This window comes from Budorcas taxicolor, chromosome 20 (assembly GCF_023091745.1).
Source record: "Budorcas taxicolor isolate Tak-1 chromosome 20, Takin1.1, whole genome shotgun sequence".
NCBI classification, from domain to species: Eukaryota; Metazoa; Chordata; class Mammalia; order Artiodactyla; family Bovidae; genus Budorcas; species Budorcas taxicolor.
In genome coordinates, this window is record NC_068929.1 from 13,638,216 (window position 1) to 13,662,767 (window position 24,552).

The window sequence follows — 24,552 nt, forward strand, 5'->3', positions numbered from 1 at the left end:
AGTAAAAACAAACAAAAAACCCTCAGCAGGATATATCACATTCAAACAGCTGAAAACCAAAGTTAAGAGAGAATATTTATAGAAAACAATAAATCTATGCAAACATTAACCACAAGAAGGCTGTAGTGGCATAGCAAGCATCAGAACAAAGAGCAAGACAAGAATGATATCACACAAGTGATGCAAGGGTGATTTCACCAAGGAGATTCAACAATCCTATAAACGTACACACCTAACAAAGGAGCTTCAAAAGACATGAAAAAAATAACCAGCGCTGAAAAGAGAAATAGGCAAATTCACAATTACAGGTGGAGATTTCACACTCCTCCTTCAGTATCTGTGAGAAGATGTAGACAAAGTGAGTAACCATACAAAAAATACCTTGATGAAAGAATAGGGTCAGTTCTTTTCTCAGTGTCTTCACTAGAGGATAAACCCACAAGGTCATCTGTGTCCTGTACACAGGGAAGCTCTTGTTCCTTACTGGATTCATTTTCATTAATCTCAGGACTTAAAGACAGGCCTTTATCTATTAATACAAAATGCGTATTATTATAAAAATGATAGCAAAAACATTTTAAAAAGCACAAAGGAATTCACATACAACCCTATAAAGGATTATGAAACTAGCCCAAAGTGCAATTTCTTAATAGCTGAGCTATTCTCCTCTATATGTAATATCTTTAATTGTAAGCCACAAAAGAGCATAATATTATGATGCCTATAAATCACACTATGTTACCTATCAGGATTCACTTAAAATCTTGGTGAAGCCGAACCACATAAAACTTAAATTCTACAGAAAGACTGTTCTGGTCTGCTACTATCTTTTCCTCCTCTCTTTACTTGGTTATCTGTTTTAAGTAATATATTACTTAGATATAGTAATCTATATATATATATTCACATATATAGTAATCTATATATGAACTCTTAAAGAAAGCGACTAAGATGTCCCTTAACTCTTAGCTCTCATTCCCCAGGAACTCAGAAGTGTCAAAATGTCTACACTCTAGGGAGTTCAACAAAAGAAGGAATTGAGGAATATTTATTTCAGTAGAGCTTCCCAGGTGGTGCTAGTGGCAAAGAAACTGCCTGCAAATGCAGGAGACGTTAAGAGACACAGGTTCAATCCCCAAGGTCCAGGAAGATCTCCTGGAGGAGGGAATGGCTACCCACTCCAGTATTCTTGCCTGGAGAATCGCATGGACAGAGGAGCCTGGCAGGCTATACAGTCCACAGGGTCGCAAAGACCTGGAGCGACTGCAGCGACTTAACACACATACACCCACACACCCCTTTTACACAAATTAAACAACTTATTTTGGGTTCATAGAGGGGCTCTGTAGAGGTAGGACATGAAAACCCGTGATTTATTAACAGATACAGCACACATTTAACTATATACATGTGACTTGTTAATATGAGTACCTAAGAGGTAACACTTCTCAAAGACAAATTTAGAGGAAAAAATTCATTTCACTTCATTTTTTTTAACAATAAACTATTTTTTCTTTAAATTAAAAGGGTTTAACACAGTACCATGAATATGGAACCAAGGAATACTTATCACTGGCTGCTATTATTCAGAAGGAGCATAGTTAAGTTATACACATCTTCACAAGTAAGATAGGGGCTGTTAAAATATGTAATAAACTTACTTTTGTGTTTTTCTCCTTTAGAAGAGCCTGGCTGAACAGTGGCACTTCCTGAAAGATACACTTCTTGTTCACTACCTTCACCCTGATTCTTTCTTCTTCTTTTCTTTTGATTTACGTCTAGTTCTAATGCATTCTGTTCTGAATCCTGTTCAGATAAAGTCAGAGACTGCAGTTCTTCTTCAACTGTCTGAGCATCCTTTTGCGACCTTCCTGAGTTTGAAATTTTAGTGCTCACAGACTCATCTCGATCATCATTAGCAACTTTTTTCACTGAAAGTAAGAGAAATTGTTATAACTACAAAAATAATCTATAGAAAAATGCTTAAAGGTGGAGAAGATAAATACTTAAGGATGTCTTAGCAAAAATTTAAAGACAACTTAAACTGTCCAACAGAGAATGACTAAATAAGGTATAATGCTATAGAAATCTAGGCAGTAAATAAAGAGGTAGCTTTATATGCAGTAATGTATAAGATTTCAAAAATTATTGTTGCGTTTAAAAAATCAAGTTGCAGAACAATATTCACAGTATCTCATTTTTAAGGAAAAAAATTACATATATTCCAATACACAAACATATATAGGCATATCATAGAAAAGAGTTACTGTACTAACTAAAAGGCTGCTCTGGTAGCTCAGATGGTTAAGAATCTTAATGCAATGCAGGAGACCTGGGTTCAATCCCTGGGTCGGGAAGATCCCCTGGAGAAGAGAATGACAATTCCCCTCCAATATTCCTGCCTGGAGAATCCCATGGACAGAGGAATCTGAGGGCTACAGTCTATGTGGTCACAAAAAGTCGAACACAACTGAGCGTTTTTCACCTTCATACTAACTCATAGTTTACTAATAATTATCTCGAAGAAAGCTGAAGAATTTGACTTGAGGGCAATGTAGGAGAGAGAGTTCAAGAATTTAATTTTCTCTATTCTTTGTTTTACAATGAACAACCTTATTAGCAAAGATTTTTAAACAATTTCTAGTGCTCTTCTTTGAAGACATATTAACAATTAACTATATCAAAAAGGTAAAATAATGGGGACTTCCCTGGTCGTCCAGTGGCTAAGACTTCACACTCCCAATGCAGGGGGCTCAGGTTTGATCCATGATCAGGTAACTAGATCCCCTATGCTGCAACTAAAGATCTAAGGAGATCTGAGTGCCACAACTGAAACCCAGCACAGCCAAATAAATAAATGAAAATGAATATTTTTTAAAAAGATAAGATAATACATTACATTTAAAAAAACAAAAACAATAGAATTCAGTGTCATTTGTGAAAGTGAAAGTTGCTCAGTCGTGTCCGACTCTTCGCGACCCCATGGACTATAAGTTCATTGAACTCTCCAGGCCAAATACTGGAGTGGGTTCAGTTCATTCAGTCGCTCAGTCGTGTCCAACTCTGCAACCCCATGGACTGCAACATGCCAGGCCTCCCTGTCCATCACCAACTCCCAGAGTCTACTCAAACTCACATCCATTGAGTTGGTGATGCCATCCAACCACCTCATCCCGTCGTCCCCTTCTCCTCCTGCCCTCAATCTTTCCCAGCATCAGGGTCTTTTAGATGAATCAGTTCTATGCATCAGGTGCCCAAATTATCGAAATTTCAGCTTCAGCATCAGTCCTTCCAATGAATATTCAGAACTGATTTCCTTTACGATGGACTGGTTGGATCTCCTTGCACTGGAGTGGGTAGCCTTTCCCTTCTCCAAGGGATCTTCCCCTGGAATGGGTAGCCTTTCTCTTCTCCAGGGGATCTTTTCAACCCAGGGATTGAACCCAGGTCTCCACTTTTATTCAAAAAAAGTCAAACGAGATTTTAAAATTAAGAAAACACTCTGGATTTATTGATCAGAATAATAATCAGCAATTTTTAAATTCTGACCTGTAACAAAATACCTGAAAAGTTCTCACATTAAATAAGTTACAATGGGGTACTTATGCTATCATCTGTACCACAGTAATCACAAGATTATTGATAGATTGGGCTCCAAAATCACTGCAGATGGTGACTACAGCCATGAAATTAAAAGACGCTTACTCCTTGGAAGAAAAGTTATGACCAACCTAGATAGTATATTCAAAAGCAGAGACATTACTTTGCTGACTAAGTCCCGTCTAGTCAAGGCTATGGTTTTTGCAGTGGTCATGTATGGATGTGAGAGTTGGACTGTGAAGCAGGCTGAGTGCCAAAGAATTGATGCTTTTGAACTGTGGTGTTGGAGAAGACTCTTGAGAGTCCCTTGGCCTGCAAGGAGATCCAACCAGTCCATTCTGAAGGAGATCAACCCTGGGATTTCTTTGGAAGGAATGATGCTAAAGCTGAAGCTCCAGTACTTTGGCCACCTCATGCGAAGAGTTGACTCATTGGAAAAGACCCTGATGCTGGGAGGGATTGGGGGCAGGAGGAGAAGGGGACGACAGAGGATGAGATGGCTGGATGGCATCACGGACTCGATGGACATGAGTCTGAGTGAACTCCGGGAGATGGTGATAGACAGGGAGGCCTGGAGTGCTTCGATTCATGGGGTTGCAAAGAGTCGGACACGACTGAGCGACTGAACTGAACTGAACTGAGTATATTTATTTTAGTTTCCCAGGGCTAAATAAGTTAAAAAACTGACTAAAGAATGAAACGACTTTGCAGTCTTTAACACTACGTTTAGAAAGACAGGGAACTATGCTCTAGAGAAAGAAGTTCTATATTGGCTCTGTGCAGAAAGAGTTAACAAAGCAGGGTTCACTACACTCCTTTGAAAGGCCTGCATAAAGGGTTGGCCCATGGGCTGTGTCTGGAAACTTGGGTCTGGGGTTCCGTCAGCCTAACTGACTGTTTAAACAAACTGTTTAAACAAACAATGTGGTTTATGCTGAACAACTGCCTTCCTTCTGGGCATTTTGAATTCTGGTACGTGCCAGGAATATGGTGTATACATGACCAACCTCTAAATAAAAACCCTGGGTGCTGATATAGTAACAAGCTTCCCTGGTAGATTTTTTTTTTTTTTTTTTTTACTTTTTATTTTTTGGCTATACCACAGAGCATGTGGGATCTTATTTCCCCAGTGTGTTAGCCATTCAGTTATGTCTGACTTTTTGTGACCCCATGGACTGTAGTACACAAGGCTCCTCTGTCCATGAAATTTCCCAGGCAAGAATACTGAAGTGGGTAGCCATTCCCTTCTCCAAGGAGATCGTCCCAACCCAGGGATCGAACCCAGGTCTCCTGCACTGCAGGCAGATTCTTTAATCTGAGCAGCCAGGGCAGCACCTTTGCTCCCCAACCTGTGATCAAACTCACGCTCCCTGCGTTGGAGGGGTGGGGTCTTAAGCACTGGACCCCTTTACACACCTCATTCCTGCATGATGTTGGGAAATTAAGTGCATCCCCTGTGACTCACAGACACCTGCACCTGGTTCCCCGAGACTTGGACCTTTGTGCCTTCTCTTTGCCAATTTTGCTCTGCATTCTTTCACTGTAATAAATCTCAGCTATTTGTACAACTATATGCGGAGTCCTGTGAGTCTTAGCAAATAATTGAATCTAGGGGTCCTCCTGGGGTCCCCCATCACAGACTCTCACAGTTCTAGGTTGAGTTCTGCTGCTGTCACTACTAACACTGTGATACGTTAAGAAAAAAATGACAGGATCTCTGAGGTTATTTCTGGGTTATTAAAACAAAAGGAAAGGGGCTGGGATGTACGGCTAACACATAAGGTTCCCTATAGTTCAAAGATCCTTTATAACATTATAGCTAAACATTGTCCTTAGATCAAAATTCAAATAGTTAAGAAAAGATAAGCCTAAAAATAGAAATAACCACATAAAAAAATTTCCTACCTGGTATAAGTCCCTCAGAAATAAGTTGTGCTCAGACAATACAATTTAGTCACAAGCTCAATGTATTAGACTTCCATTTTTCATTATATTTGACTCTTGAGCCAGATTTGATTTACAGAGAAAAATAATAAGCAAACATGACACCTCAAAATTCTGACTCTCCTTTAGTAGCTACAACTGTACCCAGACACAAGGAAGATGCCAACAGCCCAGTTACACCAGTTATAAAACTACAAAGGAAGCTGCTGTTCGTGGCCAGTTAACCAGAAAACTGAGAAAAACCAACGCCCTCCGATCAGACGTCTTAATGGTCTCAGCGGCCTGAACCATGTGTGAATGCCCTAAGACTTTAGGGACAATACAGGAAGTCTATTCTTACTAAGTAAAATAACTCTTTTCAATAAGTACCTTTTACATTTTTCCGTGATTTAGAGGACTTCTTCTCCTTTGAACTCTGATTTTTAACAGATTTTTGTTTTCTTTTCTCTTCTTCGGCAAGAACTTTCTGAAGCAAATGAGCAAAAAAATCGAAGTCAAAAGGGCGCTTTTCCTCTGTTCAAAAAGAGAAAGAACCTTCAAGTTTTTATTTAAAAAGGAAATAATTTTCAAGTTTTAATTTTTCTTAAGTATCATAACATCAAAAGCAAATGAGCTTATCAGCAAGAGAACAAACAACTTTAATCACTATAGTACAGTCACATAACAGAATCCCACTGAACAATAAAATACAACATTCTAGAACAAGAGAAACTAACCTATGATGATTCAAATGAAAAACGTGGTTGCCTGGCTTGGGATTAGGAGTGGAGACTGACTAGAAAGGGAAAAGAGGGGCCTTTCTGGAGTGATGACAATGTTTCATGGCTTGTTTGAGTGGTGGTTACACAGGTGAATTATTTATCAAAAGTCAAACTATAAATTACACTGTGCATAGTTATAAATATACTTTTTTAGAACAATGGAATGACTAAGAAGTTCTCAATTTCATGTGCTCACTTTATTACAACCTTTCACGATTTACTCTTTCAAATATAAGCAAAGGAGGAAGTAAATGAACATTAATCAGGACTATTCCACTAAATACCCATTAACAGTAAAATAATTTCTATTATAAAGCACCAAACAGTGAATTTTAAAGGTTTTAGAATGGTCTCACAATGACTCCACATCCCATAAAGACTGTTCATAGATTTATGGATTCTTTTCTGATTAAATATAATGAGAAGTTTCAAGACCACTTCTCTAAAATGGAGACAGTTGAGAACTACAACATTCCAGATCCTCCAGGAGCCATTCCTGGAAATGGTTTTCCTGAGGACTCAGTACCACATTGATAAGGTGCAGTGTCCACTCATCTACCTTTGTGTCTAGACTCGGAAAATAAACGTACAGAGCTACACAATCTAAGTACCTCTCTTTAGAATTTTTTCCTAAGATTAGCACTATAGCAAATGAACATAGAACACATTAATCATGAAATGTTGGTAATTATCTTCCAAACAAAGGATACAGGAACTACTTCAAACAGTACATTTAATTCTGTTTTTCTTTACAAATCCCTTGATGTATTTCTCTGGACTTAAAGAGAAACTAACAGCCTCATTTTAATGAGGTTATTAGTTAAAAACCGAAAGGTATACATCATTTTTTCAAATCAGGTCTAAATTCAAACGTCACACCTTTAGACAGACTTTCCCTGAATATCCAAACTCCCTCTTTTTCGATTCTTAGAAATTAATCGCTATCTGAAATTATCCTGCTCACCAATTATATTCCTCCCCCACCCACTTAGACTGAAGGCTGTAGAAGCAGGATTCTCAGCTGTCCTGATCACCATGATATTCTCGGTGCCTGCAACAGCAGCTGGAACAGGGCAGGTGGTCTGCATTACCAACTGAATAATGGACTTACCACTGTAAGGAATCATTTAATAGTGTCTTCCAGAAACGAGGAACTTCTTCAATACAATTCCCCCAGAATAAACAGCATTTGGAAATGGTTTCCTCAGTCCCTCTAATTTCTTGGGACTCAGAAACCTGCTTAATTGCTTCTTGATGTTCTAGTTACTCCCTTGCCTACAAATCTATATCTGCCAGACCCGAACTGCTCAAGAGAAAAATTTCCAGTGCTACTCTTCCTATGACAATACAGGGAGATAAAACAAACCTAAAACACACTGAGACCAAAGACAAAATATTGGTCATTTGTGGGGCTCTTCAAACAATTCATTCTTAAAGAGGTGTTAATACTTACGGAATGCTTTGTCTATTCTCCATCCATTTGTTTTCTCTTCACGTTTAAATTTATTCTGTTAAAAAAACAAAACAAAACAAACCCTATGGTAATTTTCTCCTGTTAAACAAGTGAATATTATGTTTAAAAAATTACATCAAAGTAAAATTCTTATAATAACATATGATTCTCTAATAAATAGAGAATAATAAATAACTTGCTAATAGGCAAATTACTTAAACCCTTAGCTTTTAAAAAATAGAGATGAAAGATTTCTACCAAGCTCTGTGCTCCTCAAGATCAATAACATGAATTAGCAGTGGAAGCTGGATTTACAGAGGACAGAAAATAAAAAATAAAGTTGACTAGCACGGAAACAGATCAAACTGTGATCAATTAAGCTAACTAGTATTAACTCTTTAAAAATTAGTATACTTATATCAAGTTAAACCTCTTACATTATTATTCTAATATGTTTTTAACAGCATGAAGGGGAGACTGTACAGAAACAGCTGAGAAAAACTTTGAAGCTGGCCAAGTTTACCTTTAGAACCTTGCTTTCCTGAGCACCAAAGAGCCCCATTTGCAATTTTACTCCAGATTACCTCCTTTAAGATGGAGATGGTTAAGGTTTAAGGCTCAATGCATCCTAAGATCCTACTCCAGATAACCTCCTTTAAGATGGAAATGGTTAAGGTTTAAGGCTCAATGCATCCTAAAATCCAATTCTATTCCAGATAACCAACCTCCTTTAAGATGGAGATGGTTAAGGTTTAAGGCTCAATGCATCCTAAGATCCAATTCTATTCCAGATAACCTCCTTTAAGATGGAGATGGTTAAGATTTAAAGTTCAATGCATCCCAAGACCTTCAAAAGTCTGAGGGCACACACATACACACACATCCTAGGGGAGGGAATCATTAGCCAGTCTCTCCCTTTACAGATCAGTGCTCTAAAAGCTTTTATTAAGAATACAAAAATCATATTATTGAAAAGAGAGAGAGAAATCACACACAATAACCTCTTCACTGACCCCTTCTTCCCTCCAAAAGAAACTACCCACTAACCTGACTTTAAAGCAATCACTTTCTTGCACTTCCTTACTGTTTATCATCTAAGGGTACATCATTAGGCTCTACAGTTTAACCTTTCCTATATTTTCCAGTATTTTGGTCATCTGATGTGAACAGCTGACTCACTGGAAAAGTCCCTGATGCTGGCAAAGACTGAGGGCAGAAGGAGAAGAGGGGGTCAGAGGATGAGATGGCTGGATGGCATCACTGATGCAATGGACATGAACTTGGGCAAACTTTGGGAGATGGTAAGGGACAGAGAGGCCTGGCATGTTGCAGTCCATGGAGTCACAAAAAGTTGGACACAATTTTTTTATATGACTAACATTTTTCAATCTACAGATTATTCCTCTTTTCCGTTCTTCCTAACCCTTATTACCAAGTAAAATGGAAGTTTCCAAAGCAGATCATCTTTCTCCCTTAAAGATCATTATTCTTTAAAGATTTCCTCAAAAGTTAACAAAAGTCATATCTACACATAACAGAAGTCACATAAAAAGTGACAGGCTACAATCACTAAACATCCTGAAGAATGCCAACAGGCTTTAGGCATTATTCAATTTTAAAACATAGCTACAATATATTTTATCTAATTGAGAATATAGTCCAGAACAATTTAAAACTTTTAAGAATGTGTTGATATTAACCATTCTTTTTCAGGCCTCATCATGCTTGTGAGATCTTAGTTCCCTGACCAGGGATTGAACCTGGGCCCCAGCAGTGAAAGCACAGAGTTCCAACCACTGGACCACCAGGGAATTCCCTGATATTAGTCATTGAATCCATGCAGGAATCACTGTAAGCCAAATTCCATGATCATAAAATAAATCCCATAACTTCCACTTCTGGCCTTGACAAAGTAAGTGGCAATGGACTTGTTCTACACATCCAACCCATCATCAATACCTTTAAAAGGGAACAAAATAAACGAATCAACTATTTTTAAACACTGGACAAGACTACAATCTTGGAAGAGCAAGACCACAATTCCACAATCCCAGAAAGGAGGGAAACACAAAAGATATACCAACTTTCGCCCTGACTCTCTGCCTGGGCTAAATTTCCTAACCAAGGAGAGAAAAGCCATACAGAGCCCAGAGATCCCACTGAGCTGAGGAAGTAAAGTACCTTCAGAGGCAGGTTCTACAGAGCAGAGAGCTATTTACAGAGGAGCCCCACGAATCTGGTAGAGGTATCCCAGAGGTGGTTGGTTCACATCTGGGCTCCGTATGCCCTGAGCATGAAGTCTAGTAGAGAATAGCTATTACAGGGATGGGAGCAGAAAGAAGATCCTAGAAGCCATGTAACACAGGGAGATGACAGGGTTCATCATACCTTTGTTTAACAGCCACACATTCAGCTCAGACATCAGAACAATCACCAGTTAGAGACAGGGTCACACCTTAGAGTGGCCTTTCTCAGTCAGGGTTGTAGCATGAGACTTAAGCCCCAGCGCCCCAAGGGATCTACTATATGTAATGAATTATCTTCGTCCCTATGTATCTAGAATGGTATAACATGACCGTGCTTGGAAAAATCAGAAAACAGTCACTCAAATTATCTTCTGTAATTCAGATGAGAAACCTAGAGTAAGGATCAGTCTTAAGAAAGCCTAAAACCAAGACTTCATAAGAATAAGGAGAGTTGACAATACAGAAACACTCTGAACGAAAAAATAAAAACAAACATAATTCAAACACTGTGTAACACATTATCTACCATGTCCAGCCTGCAATTAAAAAAAAAAAAAAATCCACAAAAAACATGAGAAAAGATAGGAAAAGGTGCTGCATGGTCAAGGAAATAGAGTCAACAGAAACAGATTTCAGATGTTGAAATTAGCTGACAAGAAAGTTAAGCAGCTGTTATAAATATGTTCAAGAATTCAAAGGAAAATATGGAATGAACAGATACAGAAATCTCAGCAGAAGAATGGAAACTAGGAAAAATAACCAAGCTGAAATCCCATAAATGAAACCCTCACTAATGGACTTAACAGCAGATTGAAGACAGCCGAAGACAAGATCAGTGAATCTATAAACATGGTAACAGAAACTAACCAACTGAAATAAAGAAAAAAGACTGGGAAAACAATGGACAGAGCATTATTAACGTGTAGTACAATGTCTCGCAAACTAACTCATGTAAGTGGAGTACCAGAAACAGGGAACACAGATACAAAAGGCCAACCAGAAGTTATACTCATATTCTTGACTGTAAGGAGGATCAGGACTCCTAACCCCTGTTTTAGGACAAGGAATGATGGCAAAGATAAATAGGGACATTTCCTACTAATAAAAGGATCAATTCAACAGCAAGCTAAAATGTGAATGCACCCAATAAAAGAACTTCAATACACATGAAGTTCAAATCACACCAAAAACTGATCAATTTAAAAGGAGAAACACAAATCTACAACTGTGATTAGAGGCATTCTCAGACAACACCACACCCAACAACTGCAGAAGATATGTTCATTTCAAGTGCACGCTCACCGAGATGACAGTACGACAGGCTTTAAGATACAATCAACAAATTTCAGAAAGACTGAAATCTTACAGATTACGTGCTGTGACCTTCACAGTGGCAAAGAAAACAATAACAGTAAGATATCTAGACATGTCCCAACGTTGGAAATTAAACACACTTCTAAATAACTGGCATGTCATAGAAGAAATCACAAGGGAAACTAGACAATAGTTTTAACTGAATGACAATGAAAACAGCTTACTGATATTATAAATCTACAGTTTATATGAAACTATATAGCTTTAAATGTCTTCAATTAAAAAAAGAACAGTTTAAAATCTACGTTCCAAGTTTTCATCTAAGGAAGCTAAGGAAAAAAAATAAGACAAATTAAACCCGAAGTAAGTATAGGCGTAAACCTTGAAGATATTGCAGGTTCAGTTCCAGACTACTATAATAAAGTAAATATTGCAATAAAGCGAGTCATAGGTTTTTGTTTGTTTCTCAGGGCACAAAACAGTTGTTTACATTACACTGAGGTAGTCTGTTAGGGGTACAATAGCATTATGTCTAGAAAAACAACGTATATACTTAATTTAAAAATTCTTTATTGTTAAAAAATAGAAAAAAAAATACAAACCATCATCAAACCTTTAATTTTAAAAAAAATTGCAGTATGTGTGAAGTGCAATAAAATGAGGTATGCCTGAAGAAAGGAAATGCTAAACTTTAAAAAAAAAAAACAATGAAAACATACATACAATTGATAACATAGCTAAAAGTTGATTCATTAAAAGACTCTGGCAAGGTCAAAAACCTTTAGCAAGACAAGGGAAAAAAAGAGAGAAAGAAAAATCATCAATCAGTGAGATACATCCTACAATAAATCCTACAAGCATTAAAATGGTAAGTGAATAGTATGAAATTTTTATGCCTATAAATTCAACAACTTAGCATCTAGACTAAGGCAAGAAGAAACTGAAAATATAAATACCCGTATCTCTATTAAAGAAACTGAATTTATAATGAAAACCCTTCCTCCAAAGGAAATATAGGCCCAGACAATTTCACTGGTAAATTACATCAAACATTAAGAGGAGAAATAATACTAATCCTAAATAAAGTTTCTCAGATTTCAGGATGCAAACACTTTCCAACTCATTTTCCATGACCACCAAAATGCTGGTACCAAAACCACAAAGGCACTAAAAGAAAATTACAAACCAATACTGTCATGAACAAAAGATACAAAAAATCCTCAAGAAAATATATTAAAAATCAGTAACATATAAAAAGAATACAGTATTGCTAACTGGGATTTATCACAGCAATGCAAGGTTGGTTCAAAATTTGCAACTCAATATAATTTACTAGTCCATTTTTACTTTTCTGTACTTTTCCCAAAGACTTCCTGGGACCACACTAAATTTTTAAGGGAAGAGTCTAAACTATTTTTAAGAGAAACAGTGTCAGAGTTCAGTCACTCAGTCGTATGCGACTCTTTGCAACCCCATGAACAGTCTAGTGACAGATTTATCATTAATTACTCAGATCCAAGAGCTCCCCTAAACAATCAACTTCTAGCCTTCAAACACTTTAACATTTTGTTCTCATTGTATCAGAGATCAATATTCAAAAAGGAACATAAAGAATATAAAAGATCCCTCATCTTTTACAGAAATAGAAAGACCATTACGCTATACAGTGGTTCCCAGTAAATCAGTCTATGCCAGATCTATTTCAAAAAAAAAATCTAACTTTCCTAATGGTCCTTTTAATTAATGAAAAAGAAAGCCCATGGTTGCATAAAAATCTCACTGCTGCTGCTGCTGCTAAGTCGCTTCAGTCATATCCGACTCTGTGCGGCCCCATAGACGGCAGCCTATCAGGCTCCCCCGTCCCTGGGATTCTCCAGGCAAGAATACTGGAGTGGGTTGCCATTTCCGTCTCCAAAAATATCTCACTATGACTTAGAAATGCATTATAGCAACACAGTGTGCACTCAAATGCACTCCAACCCAGGAAACTTATGATGAGGTTTCTCAACAAAAAGAACTATAAGACAGAGAAAGATCATTCTTTTAGGCATATTTAAGCACTAATTGATACACATCATTGCTGTTGTTAATAGTATTACTTAAAAAAAAAAAAAGTATCACTGGTTGTCCTCAAAGTTAAAGTGGTCTAGGGAGAAGGCAATGGCAACCCACTCCAGTACTCTTGCCTGGAAAATTCCATGGACGGAGGAGCCTGGTGGGCTGCAGTCCATGGGTCCCTAGGAGTCAGACACAACTGAGTGACTTTACTTTCACTTTCATGTATCGGAGAAGGAAATGGCAACCCACTCCAGTGTTCTTGCCTGGAGAATCCCAGGGACGGGGGAGCCTGATGGGCTGCCGTCTATGGGGTCGCACAGAGTTGGACACGACTGAAGCGACTTAGCAGCAGCAGGAAAGCAACAATTAGAGAACTACACAACTCAGCATGTTCTTTCCCTAGAAAATTCAAAGACACGTTTTGTGTTCAAAAATCTATCCTTAACCCCAAAATTCTGGTACATTTATTCCTCCTCATTATCTAACTCTACTTTTACCTCAGTTTCATTGGCTTTGTTTGTACGCCCTCAAATCCATTATAGAAGTGGAAAGATATAAATAAGAACATACAATACTGAGGGTTAAAGAGACAATACTCATTTTAGGACTGAGAAATATATTACACTACTTTTTGAATGATAAAGAAGGACAGATGTACCAAAAACAGTAGTAAAAAAAGATGGACTGAGATTTCAACCAAAGGTTTAAAAGACAGTAATTTTTAATCTCTTTTCAATCAACAAATGTAATGGGTTTACTTTACCTTAATTTCTATTCTTGCTCTGTGAGGAAAAAGCTGTCCAATCATAGAAAAGTCAGTTCCTACCATGCTGATGGCTAAAAAAAACATATCTGTCTCTGTAAAAATAAAAGATTTAGAAAGATTGAGAATTAATCTTATAAATATTTCAGAGGAAAAAAATCTTACATAAGTATATAAAGGTGTTAAGTCGCTCAGTCATGTTTGACTTTTTGCAATCCCATGGACTGTAGCACACCAAGCTCCTCTGTCCATGGGATTTCCCAGGCAAGAATACTGGAGTGGGTTGCAATTTCCTTCTCCAAGGGATCCTCCCGACCCTGGGATCAAACCTGGGTCTCCTGCATTGCAGGCAGACTTTTTTACCATCTGAGCCACCGGGGAAGCCCTACGTAAGTATATATTTTGAGTTAAAAGTAAATTTGACAATACTGAAGTTTCTTATTAAAATCCACCAAATCTTTAATCACAGAAATATACCTATGAACACATACACAGAAATAGTTCAATTTTACTGCAAGAAGCCTCATGGATCTAAAAACACCTTCTTTAAACTTTTATATAAAAATATGGTTTAAGAAATTTGCATGTTCATACTAAAGTAGCTGGAATTTCTGAAAAGACATTCTGCCTATCTGGTCTCAAGTGCCTTGAAGAAAACTTTCAGTCAGAACTAGTAAATTAAAAAAAAAAACAGAACCAGTATATTGCTGGTATGTAAGCAACTAAGATGTGTACATGAAAGGAAAGTAGCTAGAAAAATACTCAAGAACAGAACTAGCCTCAAGAGAACAGGACTGGGGAAGTCAGAAATTCATTCTGTATTACTCTGTTGTGTCTGAATTTTTTCCCAAAACAAACTGTATTATTTTTACAATAAAAATTAAGTAAAACAAACAACAGCAGGCAGTAGGTAATATATACTTTTTTACACATACTTTTTATCATTAAAGACTGTATTATACAATAGTGAGGTAGAATATTATTATGAGCATTAAAAATATTGGTAATTTTTCATTAAAATGATATTTGCTGCACAAGGATTTGACAATGAAGACTATTCCAGCTGAAATGATCATAAGGCTAACCCCTAAAAAGATGTCTAAGATAAAGTCAGAGGCATAGTTCTATGGTGGGAGACAGGGGAAAGGTGCCAATAAAACTAGCTAGAGAAAAAAACTAGCTGGTTGGCATTTTATTTTTTTTTACTCAGGGGATACCTGGTATAACACAGAAACCAAGAAACAAATTCACTTCATTTCCAATAAATAATCTATAGTTTAAAATGAAAATCAGTTACCTTTATTTGACCATGGTTTAGAGTAGTAGCTTTTCCTAAAGCTGGAATATGTAGTTGTAGAACCACGCTCAAATATGGGGTCATTTTCCTCAACAACACAGGGACCTTTTGTCCTTAAAACTTCTACAGTTAAACTGAAAGAAACATTTTTAAATAGATCCACACTAAACACGTAAGGAAACAAACAGTAAATGAGATTTAATAGTTATATTGTGAAATTTACCATGCCAAAAACCACATCAAAAGTATAACACAAAAAAACAAAAAAGTAATATACATTTGAAGCATGCATATTTTCTAAGAATCTGCCAATTTTCATTTAAAATGTGATTGCTAGGGAGCAAAAATTAATGCCAACTTGATTTCAAAATCCTTAGTAGCAATATAAAATCTGTAAAATATCTCTGGGCCAACTAAATAACTGTTTTTTACTGACTTCTGCATGTCTCCTACATATAACATATCTTATCATGCAATACCCAACAGGGGATACTGAGAAATATAAACACTTTATATTTACATTTTATATTCCTCCACACAAAGCAGTTAAATATGCTTTTAACAATTTAATAAAATCATCATCACAGTAAAATCATCATCACAAAATAGTGGAAAACAACATGCATAAACAGTTATTATTAACAGCATTATATTTTCATTTATCATAGAATTTATATCCTGTAAAACAATTATTAATTAAACTGTAAGGAGACTTCCATCCCTCTTTTTCTCTTTTCCCCTAACTAGTTTATCTTCTTTTATTAAGAAACACACATTGGAAAGAGAAGTAAGTTTCATACTGCCAAATTTGAGAAATTTAATGTTATAACTAAGAAATTAAACCAGAAAGTTAATTAAAAACCAAAAAATATGTTTCACTGAATTTTCAACAGTTAACACCACAACCAGAATATGGTAATAGTTAATAAGTACTGACATCAAGGCCGAATTAATCTTTGAAATGTATTCTTAGTTGCGGACAGCGTGTGATTAGTTCAATAGCTCATTTCAACTACCAGTAAAATTAGTAAAACAATGGTAGTAGATAAGTGGGTGGCAGGTCAGCAGTACCATCTTCTCATATAAAGGACACAATTATAAAAAATTGCTAAAAATTATAAACAAATATAACCCACCCTTCTATTTATAACATCTATTACGCAAATATAAACGTCAGTCAACGTGACAGTGTGAAATACAGAAACTCAATCTTGCTCATTAGACAAAACTCATTTGTTCTCAAAACCACAATCTCTCTCTCTCTTAACTTACCTTTCTTCATCCAAAATAATAGAACCATCTTCTGCCACTTTTACTCGAGGAACCAGCAAGGGCCCATCATCCAACTCTTCTTCTACTTCTTCGTTATCTTCCCCATCAGGAGTAGTCTTGCCTTCTGGCCTACCGAATGCCAAGGTAGGTTAGCTCATACAGCCATCAGAAACATCCCCTGAATACTACGAACTTCTGAAACAAACGACTGCACCTTCAACCTTCTGTTAATAGCTATTTCCCACTTTCACTATAACCTAACTGAAAATACTATGTGTTATTGAGACCATGGCTATAAGATTTCCTCAAATCTAGTAGCATTTCAGAGAAGTCTTTACTCTCTTTGAAAAGATAAATAAATGCTCATCTATTCTGTCTCAACAGAGCACTGGAGTAAACCATACAGATATTATAAAATTAATAAAAAATAACCCATACAGAATTAATTTCCAGATCATTTTATTACCTCTTCAGAACAATCCTTGGGGGTTAGATTTTCACACCCATTCGATGTTTGGAGATGGTAAATTACTGTTGCTCTAGACTACACAACAATCAGAGTAGACCAAGAAGCCAAACGCAGTATTCCAGATAATGGTTCCAAATTTCATACACTTTCCATTCAATTAGATTATCACTTTAAGGTCTTACTGAAAGAAGCATAACCTATAAACCTGTAAAAACAAAGCCTATTTCTGGACCTCCCGACAGTGGGTAAGAATCCACCTGCCAATGCAAAGGACAGGAGTTCAATCTCTAGTCCAGGAAGGTTCCACATGTCCCAGAGTAGCTAAGCCCACGAGCCCCAACGACTAAGCCTGCATGCTGCAACTACTGAAGCCTGCCCGCCTAGCCTGTGCTCCACAAGGGAAGTCACCACAGTGAGAAAGCCCACACACTGCACTGAACAGCAGCCCCTGTTCAACTGCAACTAGAGAAAGCCCGAGGAGAGACAAAGACCCAGGGAAGCCAAAATAATTAATTAACTAAAAAATAAACCAGTGCAGATTCTAAGAAAAAGATTAGTCATGACAGGGAATTCCCTGGCAGTCCAGTAGTTAGGACTAGGCACATTCACTGCCCTGGCCTATGTTCAATCCCTGGTCACAGAACTAAGATCCCACAAGCTGTGTGGTATGATCCACACACACCCCCCCCCCCCACAAAAAAGTAATCATTACTTAAGGATTATTACTTGAAATAATAAATCCCAATGTTTCTGCTATTTTTGCACAATTACAAGTCCACGATAACTTTCAGGGTCTTGGGAGGGATTTCTTCTTCATTTTTGGGCCATGCCATGTGGCACATGGGTTCATTTTTGGGCTGTGCCATGTGGCACATGGGATCTTGGTTCCTTGACGAGGGACTGAACCCACACCCCTGCAGTGGAAGCACAGGTCTTACCCGCTGGACCACCAGGAAAGTCCTTTTTGCAGACATTTCTTAGGAATAAACTAATATATATGACAGTGAAAGCATGTATGCAAAAAGGGACTCTGTAGTGGTGTCAAAACTATACCTATTGAAGGACAGTATGTACAAAATGCTAAGAAAAAAAAAGGAAAAACAGAAAAAGAAAAGGCAAAAGGGGAAAACGGAAAACAAAGAAAAGAAAAGGAAATAGAAAAAAAATAGGTTTGCTTGGAGAGACACAGACCAGACTAGAAAGATACATTTAAAGTGTGGTAACATTTGTTGCCTTCAGGAAGGATTAGGTGGCAGAAAACAAAGTCAGAAAGTTTTTCTCAGTACTTTAGTTCCCTCTGAATTTTGTACTATATGAATATCATTATTCTAAAAGTAAATCCTTTTTAAGTATAAAAACTTTAAAATCATAATACTATTTATATATGTAACACACAAAGTACAAATACATAGTGTGAGGCTTTCATATTGATTTAAATCAAACAGCTTTTTTTCTTGTTGTGAGTCTAAAAATTCTTATCACATGTAATTTAACTAAAATAGGAAGAATCATTTGATTTCATTTTTTTTTAATGTACCTATGACAGAATACATTCAAAACAGATGAGATGCTTACTCTCGTGTTCGGACTGGTGTCGATGATTTTTCAGTTTTCTTTTCCTGCTCCAGTGAAGAACTACCAAACACAAATAAAAACATACCTTTTAATAAACAAGTAATTTACAGTTTGTCAATTCCATCTGAGGCAAAAAGCAAATAATTTTAACTTGCAATTTTTATGATTATACCATAATACTACCACTAATGATGGTGTGGTCTTACACTCAATTTTTCACTCAGAAACTTTTGTTATCAATATAAATAATTTGTTAGGCCTTAAGAAGGAAACACTCTTCCCTCAATTCCTCAGCAAAAGCATGAAGCAACCTAGGTGGCTTGTTTCCAACTCCTAGATGTCAAACGATCTCGGTTTCCGGCCCTTCCCTCAAGTAGGCCAAAGACCTGCTGAATGTGAAACAGGCTGCACTGAAAATATGCCACTACTTCTACACTCTGGAGAAGGCATGGCACCCCACTCCAGTACTCTTGCCTGGAAAATCCCATGGACGGAGGAGCCTGGTGGGCTGCAGTCCATGGGGTCGCTAAGAGTCGGACACGACAGAGCAGCTTCACTTTCACTTTCCACTTTCATGCACTGGAGAAGGAAATGGCAACCCACTCCAGTGTTCTTGCCTGGAGAATCCCAGGGACAGGGGAGCCTGGTGGTCTGCCGTCTATGGGGTCGCACAGAGTCGGACACGACTGAAGCGACTTAGCAGCAGCAGCAGCACTCCTACATTCACCCCCTACACCATCAACAACACAACAGTGAGGAGATTTATTATAATCTCTCTGCCTCCCCAGACTAACTTTGATCAAAGAAGTTTTGTTCTTGTAGGATTGGTTAATCAAATGTTGCTATATTTAATTAGGAGGTAGGGTATAAAAGTTAGATCACCCCTTCAGACCACATTATAGTATGTAAAAAATATAAATGGCAATCCAGATTAGAGAAAAGCTGTTTAGTTGATTTTTACTGCATCTTGGTAATATTACCAAAGGAAAGTTGTTTTTAATCTCAGAGGTAAAGGTCATCATTTACCATCCCAAGAAAATAGTTACCTGAAATAACACTAATTTTTGTTATAAAATTCTTATCCAAATGGACATCACATGTGCTAAACATTTCATCAACATGTTTTTGGAAAACATGAACTCTAAAAGTGATACTTAAATCACTACATACCCAAAGAAAGTAAAATAGAAATAAAGACAACTTACGTCATTGGATTGCTTTCTGGTAGATAATATATGAAGTCTCTCATAGTCATTTTGGAACGATCCGGTGGCCTTTGAGTTTCATTTACGGCATACTTGTTTTTCCATTGCTTCTAGACACACAAACACACAGAGACGCACTGTTATTTGACAAATATAGAAGAACTTTAGGGGAATTCCCTGGCAGTCCAGTGGTTAAGACTCCATGCTTCCACTGCAGGAGACACTGTTCAATTCCTGGTGGGGGCCAAAAAAAAAATACATAAATTTTTAAAAATTTAAAAAAGAGATTTTTAGACATACATATTCAAGTATAAGCCCTTTACTACATTCATTGCAAGTGTATCATTGAGTCTATTATTCCCATAACAATTATGCCTAATTTTAGGAAAAGTTTTACAAATTGATTAAAAAATTGTAGCATGTTAAACCTCCCGGAGCTTATTTCCTCCTAAATAAATAGTGACAGCCACTTCACACCGTTGAGGTATTTGAATGAGATAGATATAAAGCACAAGGAAGGACTTCCCTGGAGGGCCAGTGGGTAGGACTCCACGCTTCACTGCCGAGCGAGGGTTCAGTCCCTGGACAGGGAACTAAGATCCTGCAAGCCTCAAGGCATAGCCAAAAAAAAAAAAAGGCACGAAGGGCCTTTCTCTTAATTAAAAAGGGAGGCACTCTACAAACTAATAATAAAAATTAACATTTGTCGGGCTTCCTAATTGGTAGACACTAGTCTAAATGTGTTTTACCCGTATTAACTCATTTATGCTTCACAACCTTCCAATGAGATGGATACTATTACCAATCTATTTTACAAATGAGAAAACAGACATGGAAGATTACTTAAATTGTTCAACATCACATATTAATAGTAAGGGAGGACTCTAAAGTTCAGCCCTTAAGTATCAAACTCTAGAGGTTATATGTTTCACTTCTCTGTTACATTGCACTCTCAGAAAAAGAATGCAGACTCTATTATACCTATATACACATATTTCCCCCATTCATAATTTCCCATATTGTCAGTTTAGAAATGGAGAAGGCAATGGCACCCCACTCCAGTACTCTTGCCTGGAAAATCCCATGGACAGAGGAGCCTGGTGGGCTGCCATCTACGGGGTCGCTAAGTCGGACACAACTGTGGGACTTCACTTTCACTTTTCACTTTCATGCATTGGAGAAGGAAATGGCAACCCACTCCAGTGTTCTTGCCTGGAGAATCCCAGAGACGGGGGAGCCTGGTGGGCTGCCATCTATGGGGTTGCACAGCGTCGGACACGACTGAAGTGACTTAGCAGCAGCAGCAGCAGCAATTTAGAAAATATTACCAATTCATTTTGCTCAACTACATGTGTCATAATTCAAATGAATGTAATTCAATTGGACTTCCTTGTGAAAAATCTCACTGAAGGATTAGTTTATAAATATATTTGTTTGTGTATCTGTATATGTGTGTGTGCAAATGTGAAACTTCTATCTGTGGCCTCCAAAAAGAATGAAAGATATAGATGAATAAAATACAGAAAAATTAATATAGGGGCAAAAATAGCTTATAACTCCATTGTGCTTCTCAATCATTCTCTTAACAAAGGGAGATACTCTATTAATACGAGGGATCTTATTTGGTTTTGTTTCCCACATCAAAATGCTATAGATGCTTGGGACTTCCCTGGTGGTCGAGTGGCTAAGACTCTGCTCCCAAGCAAGAGGGCCTGGGGTCCCATCCCTGGTCTGGAAACTAGATCCCACATGCTACAACTCAAGAGTCCACATGCCGCAACTAAAGATCCCGTAAGTTGCGGCGAAGATCAAACCAAGGTTCACCACAGCCAAATAAAAAAAATTTTTTAATGTTACAGATGCTTATTTTTCCTCCAAATGACAGTCGACTAACATAAAAACAGAAACCTAGCAGGCAACAGTCAAAATTCTGATTTTTCTATCATACCTTCTCTTTCCTCAATTCTTCTTTTAACATTTCCCTCAGTTTCTGGGCTTTGTATATTCGGTATCTGTCTGAACATGGCTGTTTCTCTTTTGTTGGAACAGGGTTTGGCTGTGGAGCTTCTTGATTAACTGTAGATAAAGGATGAGGTTCTGAAGGAACACTGACACTAGGTTTGACCAGACTAGAAGTACTTGGTATTCGCTTTCTTTTCTGTGAAACAGTAAAGGAAGGCTTACTGGATTCTTCAACATCCTTCCCATCATCAGTCTTTTCAACACTGTGGATATTTAAAAAAAAAAAAAAAATGGCATTATGGATCTTCTTTGAAACATTCTAGTCTTAAAAACTAGTCTGACAAAAATCCAAAACAGCAAAGCCTTTTGGATTATTAAAATCATAATCAATTATTAAAAATCAATGACTTAAACAGAGATTGCAATAAGAACAACATACAATCTATGGGCTCTTACAATTAGCAAAGACCCACCCCAAAAATAGGAAATATATGATAAAAAAAACAACGCATATTCCCAAAATGTCAAGTCTAAGAAAGCTGTATTCTTGAATTTAAACAGATCAAGACAACAGAATGAGTAATTTTGTAAATTATCAATAATCATGCATCACATGTACTTAACATTATCTCTGTGAACTTTATTAATTTAACAGCTGAAGCCCAGGAACACTGCCAACTGCAGCTGGTCTCAACACTACAGTAACTGCTATTTGTATTCCATTGTTGGGAGAAATTCTGAAACAAACTCATGTTAAAAACTTGGAAATTACTAAGTACCAGTTTAAGATCAACAGAAGAAGTCAAGTCAAAAAAAGGAATAAAAAAGAAACTGTCACCTTCCTGTCACAATATAAAAGAAATTTATGCCATCTCACTGTTATTTAATAGGGTTGATTTTCACTGGTTCCCCTCACATTTATAGTATAAAACCGAGGTCATTATTAGTTTAACATATCTTAATTTTAATTACTTTACTGCCTCACCTTTAAACACCTAAAGATAGTCAACTATTCCACATGTCCTGCGCAAGATAGTTTTTATCAGTTATCTCTAATCTCCACAATAACTCTTGAAGTGAGAGTTATCCCCATTTTGCAGATGAGTAAATTCTGCCTAAGCAAAGTCTATAAATTGTAAAATTAAGTAGAAGAATCCTGAATCCAAATGTGGTACATGATACATGCTTTTCTGTTCAGAAAACAGGTTCACCATAGTTAAAGGGACACACCCACAAATCAAAACAAGTAACCAAACCTCCTTTCCACGAACATAAATCAGCAGAATCAAAATAACACTGCTTTTCTTTTAAAAATAAATGTTTTTAAGATTTAAAAAAAAAAAAAAGCTTACCCCTACAATGTACTTCAAAAGGATGAAAACAGTGGTAACCTAAATGCTCTAATGAATAGTACCACGTGTGAGTTTTCCCGAAGACTGTTAGACCGGGATTCCTCCCACCACCACCTGAAGACATGGTCCTCTCCCCGACAATCTATACCTTGTAACAAAACCCACACCTGCCACACCGTGGACAGAGGGACCAACTGCACTTGGAAGCGTGTTCGTGGGCCTCAACTGTCAGGCTTAGTGCAAGCGAGCGAGTACTTCTACGGTAAACTTTCTTTGCTCAGCTTCCACGTGAAGCGCCCGGAGAGGCGGGGGCAAATGAAAATGCTCCCCTCTGCGAGCACTTACCTGCTCTTGGGAATCTTGTCTTGGGGCTCCGCTTCCCCGAAATCCACCGGGGGCACATCTGTGGATTCCGGAGGCTTCGGAGCAGAGGCCGCGGCAGGCTCCTGCGGCCTTGGAGCTTCTTGTTCACGCTGGGAACTGGGGGCGGTGGAGGCCCTGGCGCCTGCTCCGGGCCTGACATTCGGCTTCACGCTAAGGCGTGCCCTGCGGAACATGGCGGAGCCAGGGGGCCCGGGGAGGCGGCCCCAGGGCCGCTCGCAGCCCCGAGCCCCGGCCGCTGCCCCGAGAGGGCTTTAGGAACTACGCCCTTCTCACAAAGCCACACCACCAGCCCAGCGGCCAGCTACCGCAATTGCGTGCCCCAGCCACCGCCCGGGATCTCCCGCCGCCGCCTCTTCTTCATGACCCTGCTACACTAATAGCTAAGTTTTCTCCTATACCTTGCTCCCCCGCCCTAGGAGAGCGCCGGAACTGATTACGTCATCATCCAGCGCCGGAGAATGACGTACAGCGACCGGAGCCATGGTAACTGTCAAGCTAGGGAGCCTGGGTTACCTGGGAACCGGAAATACTGAAAGAGAGACTTGTGGAAATGCGCTCGTCTCCTGGGGTCCTTAGGAGCTGTTCAAAAGAGGAGAAGGAAGTAGTAAATCCCTCAGCCCACACTTTTATGGAAATTATTAAAATTGCTGGCCTTGGGACTTCCCTGATGATCCAGTGATTCCATTGCAGAGGGCACTGGGTTCCAGCCCTGGTTGGGCAAATAAGATCCCACCCGCCAGGTAGTGTGACCAAAAAAATTCTTTTTAAACTACGGGCCATTTTTAGTGAAAGTGAAGTCGCTCAGTCGTGTCCGACCCTTTGCGACCCCATGGACTGTAGCCTACCAGGCTTCTCTGTCCATGGGACTTTCCCGGCAAGGGTACTGGAGTAGGTTGC

General features: G+C 38.1%; 1 protein-coding gene across 1 annotated transcript in view; it reads right to left on the reverse strand.

The window, feature by feature from the left end:
• The window catches only part of BDP1 (B double prime 1, subunit of RNA polymerase III transcription initiation factor IIIB), a 78,507-nt gene extending 54,679 nt beyond the window's left edge, over window positions 1-23,828 (reverse strand). The window contains exons 1-11 of the mRNA XM_052659257.1: window positions 23,617-23,828; window positions 21,906-22,182; window positions 19,958-20,067; window positions 18,753-18,812; window positions 16,709-16,837; window positions 15,437-15,570; window positions 14,140-14,234; window positions 7,759-7,813; window positions 5,914-6,057; window positions 1,662-1,931; window positions 382-529 (exon numbers count right to left, since the gene is read on the reverse strand). Of these exons, the coding sequence (XP_052515217.1) occupies window positions 382-529; window positions 1,662-1,931; window positions 5,914-6,057; window positions 7,759-7,813; window positions 14,140-14,234; window positions 15,437-15,570; window positions 16,709-16,837; window positions 18,753-18,812; window positions 19,958-20,067; window positions 21,906-22,182; window positions 23,617-23,828 (1,634 nt within the window). The remainder of the gene's footprint in view (window positions 1-381; window positions 530-1,661; window positions 1,932-5,913; window positions 6,058-7,758; window positions 7,814-14,139; window positions 14,235-15,436; window positions 15,571-16,708; window positions 16,838-18,752; window positions 18,813-19,957; window positions 20,068-21,905; window positions 22,183-23,616) is intronic.
• Between the last annotated feature and the right edge of the window lie 724 nt (window positions 23,829-24,552).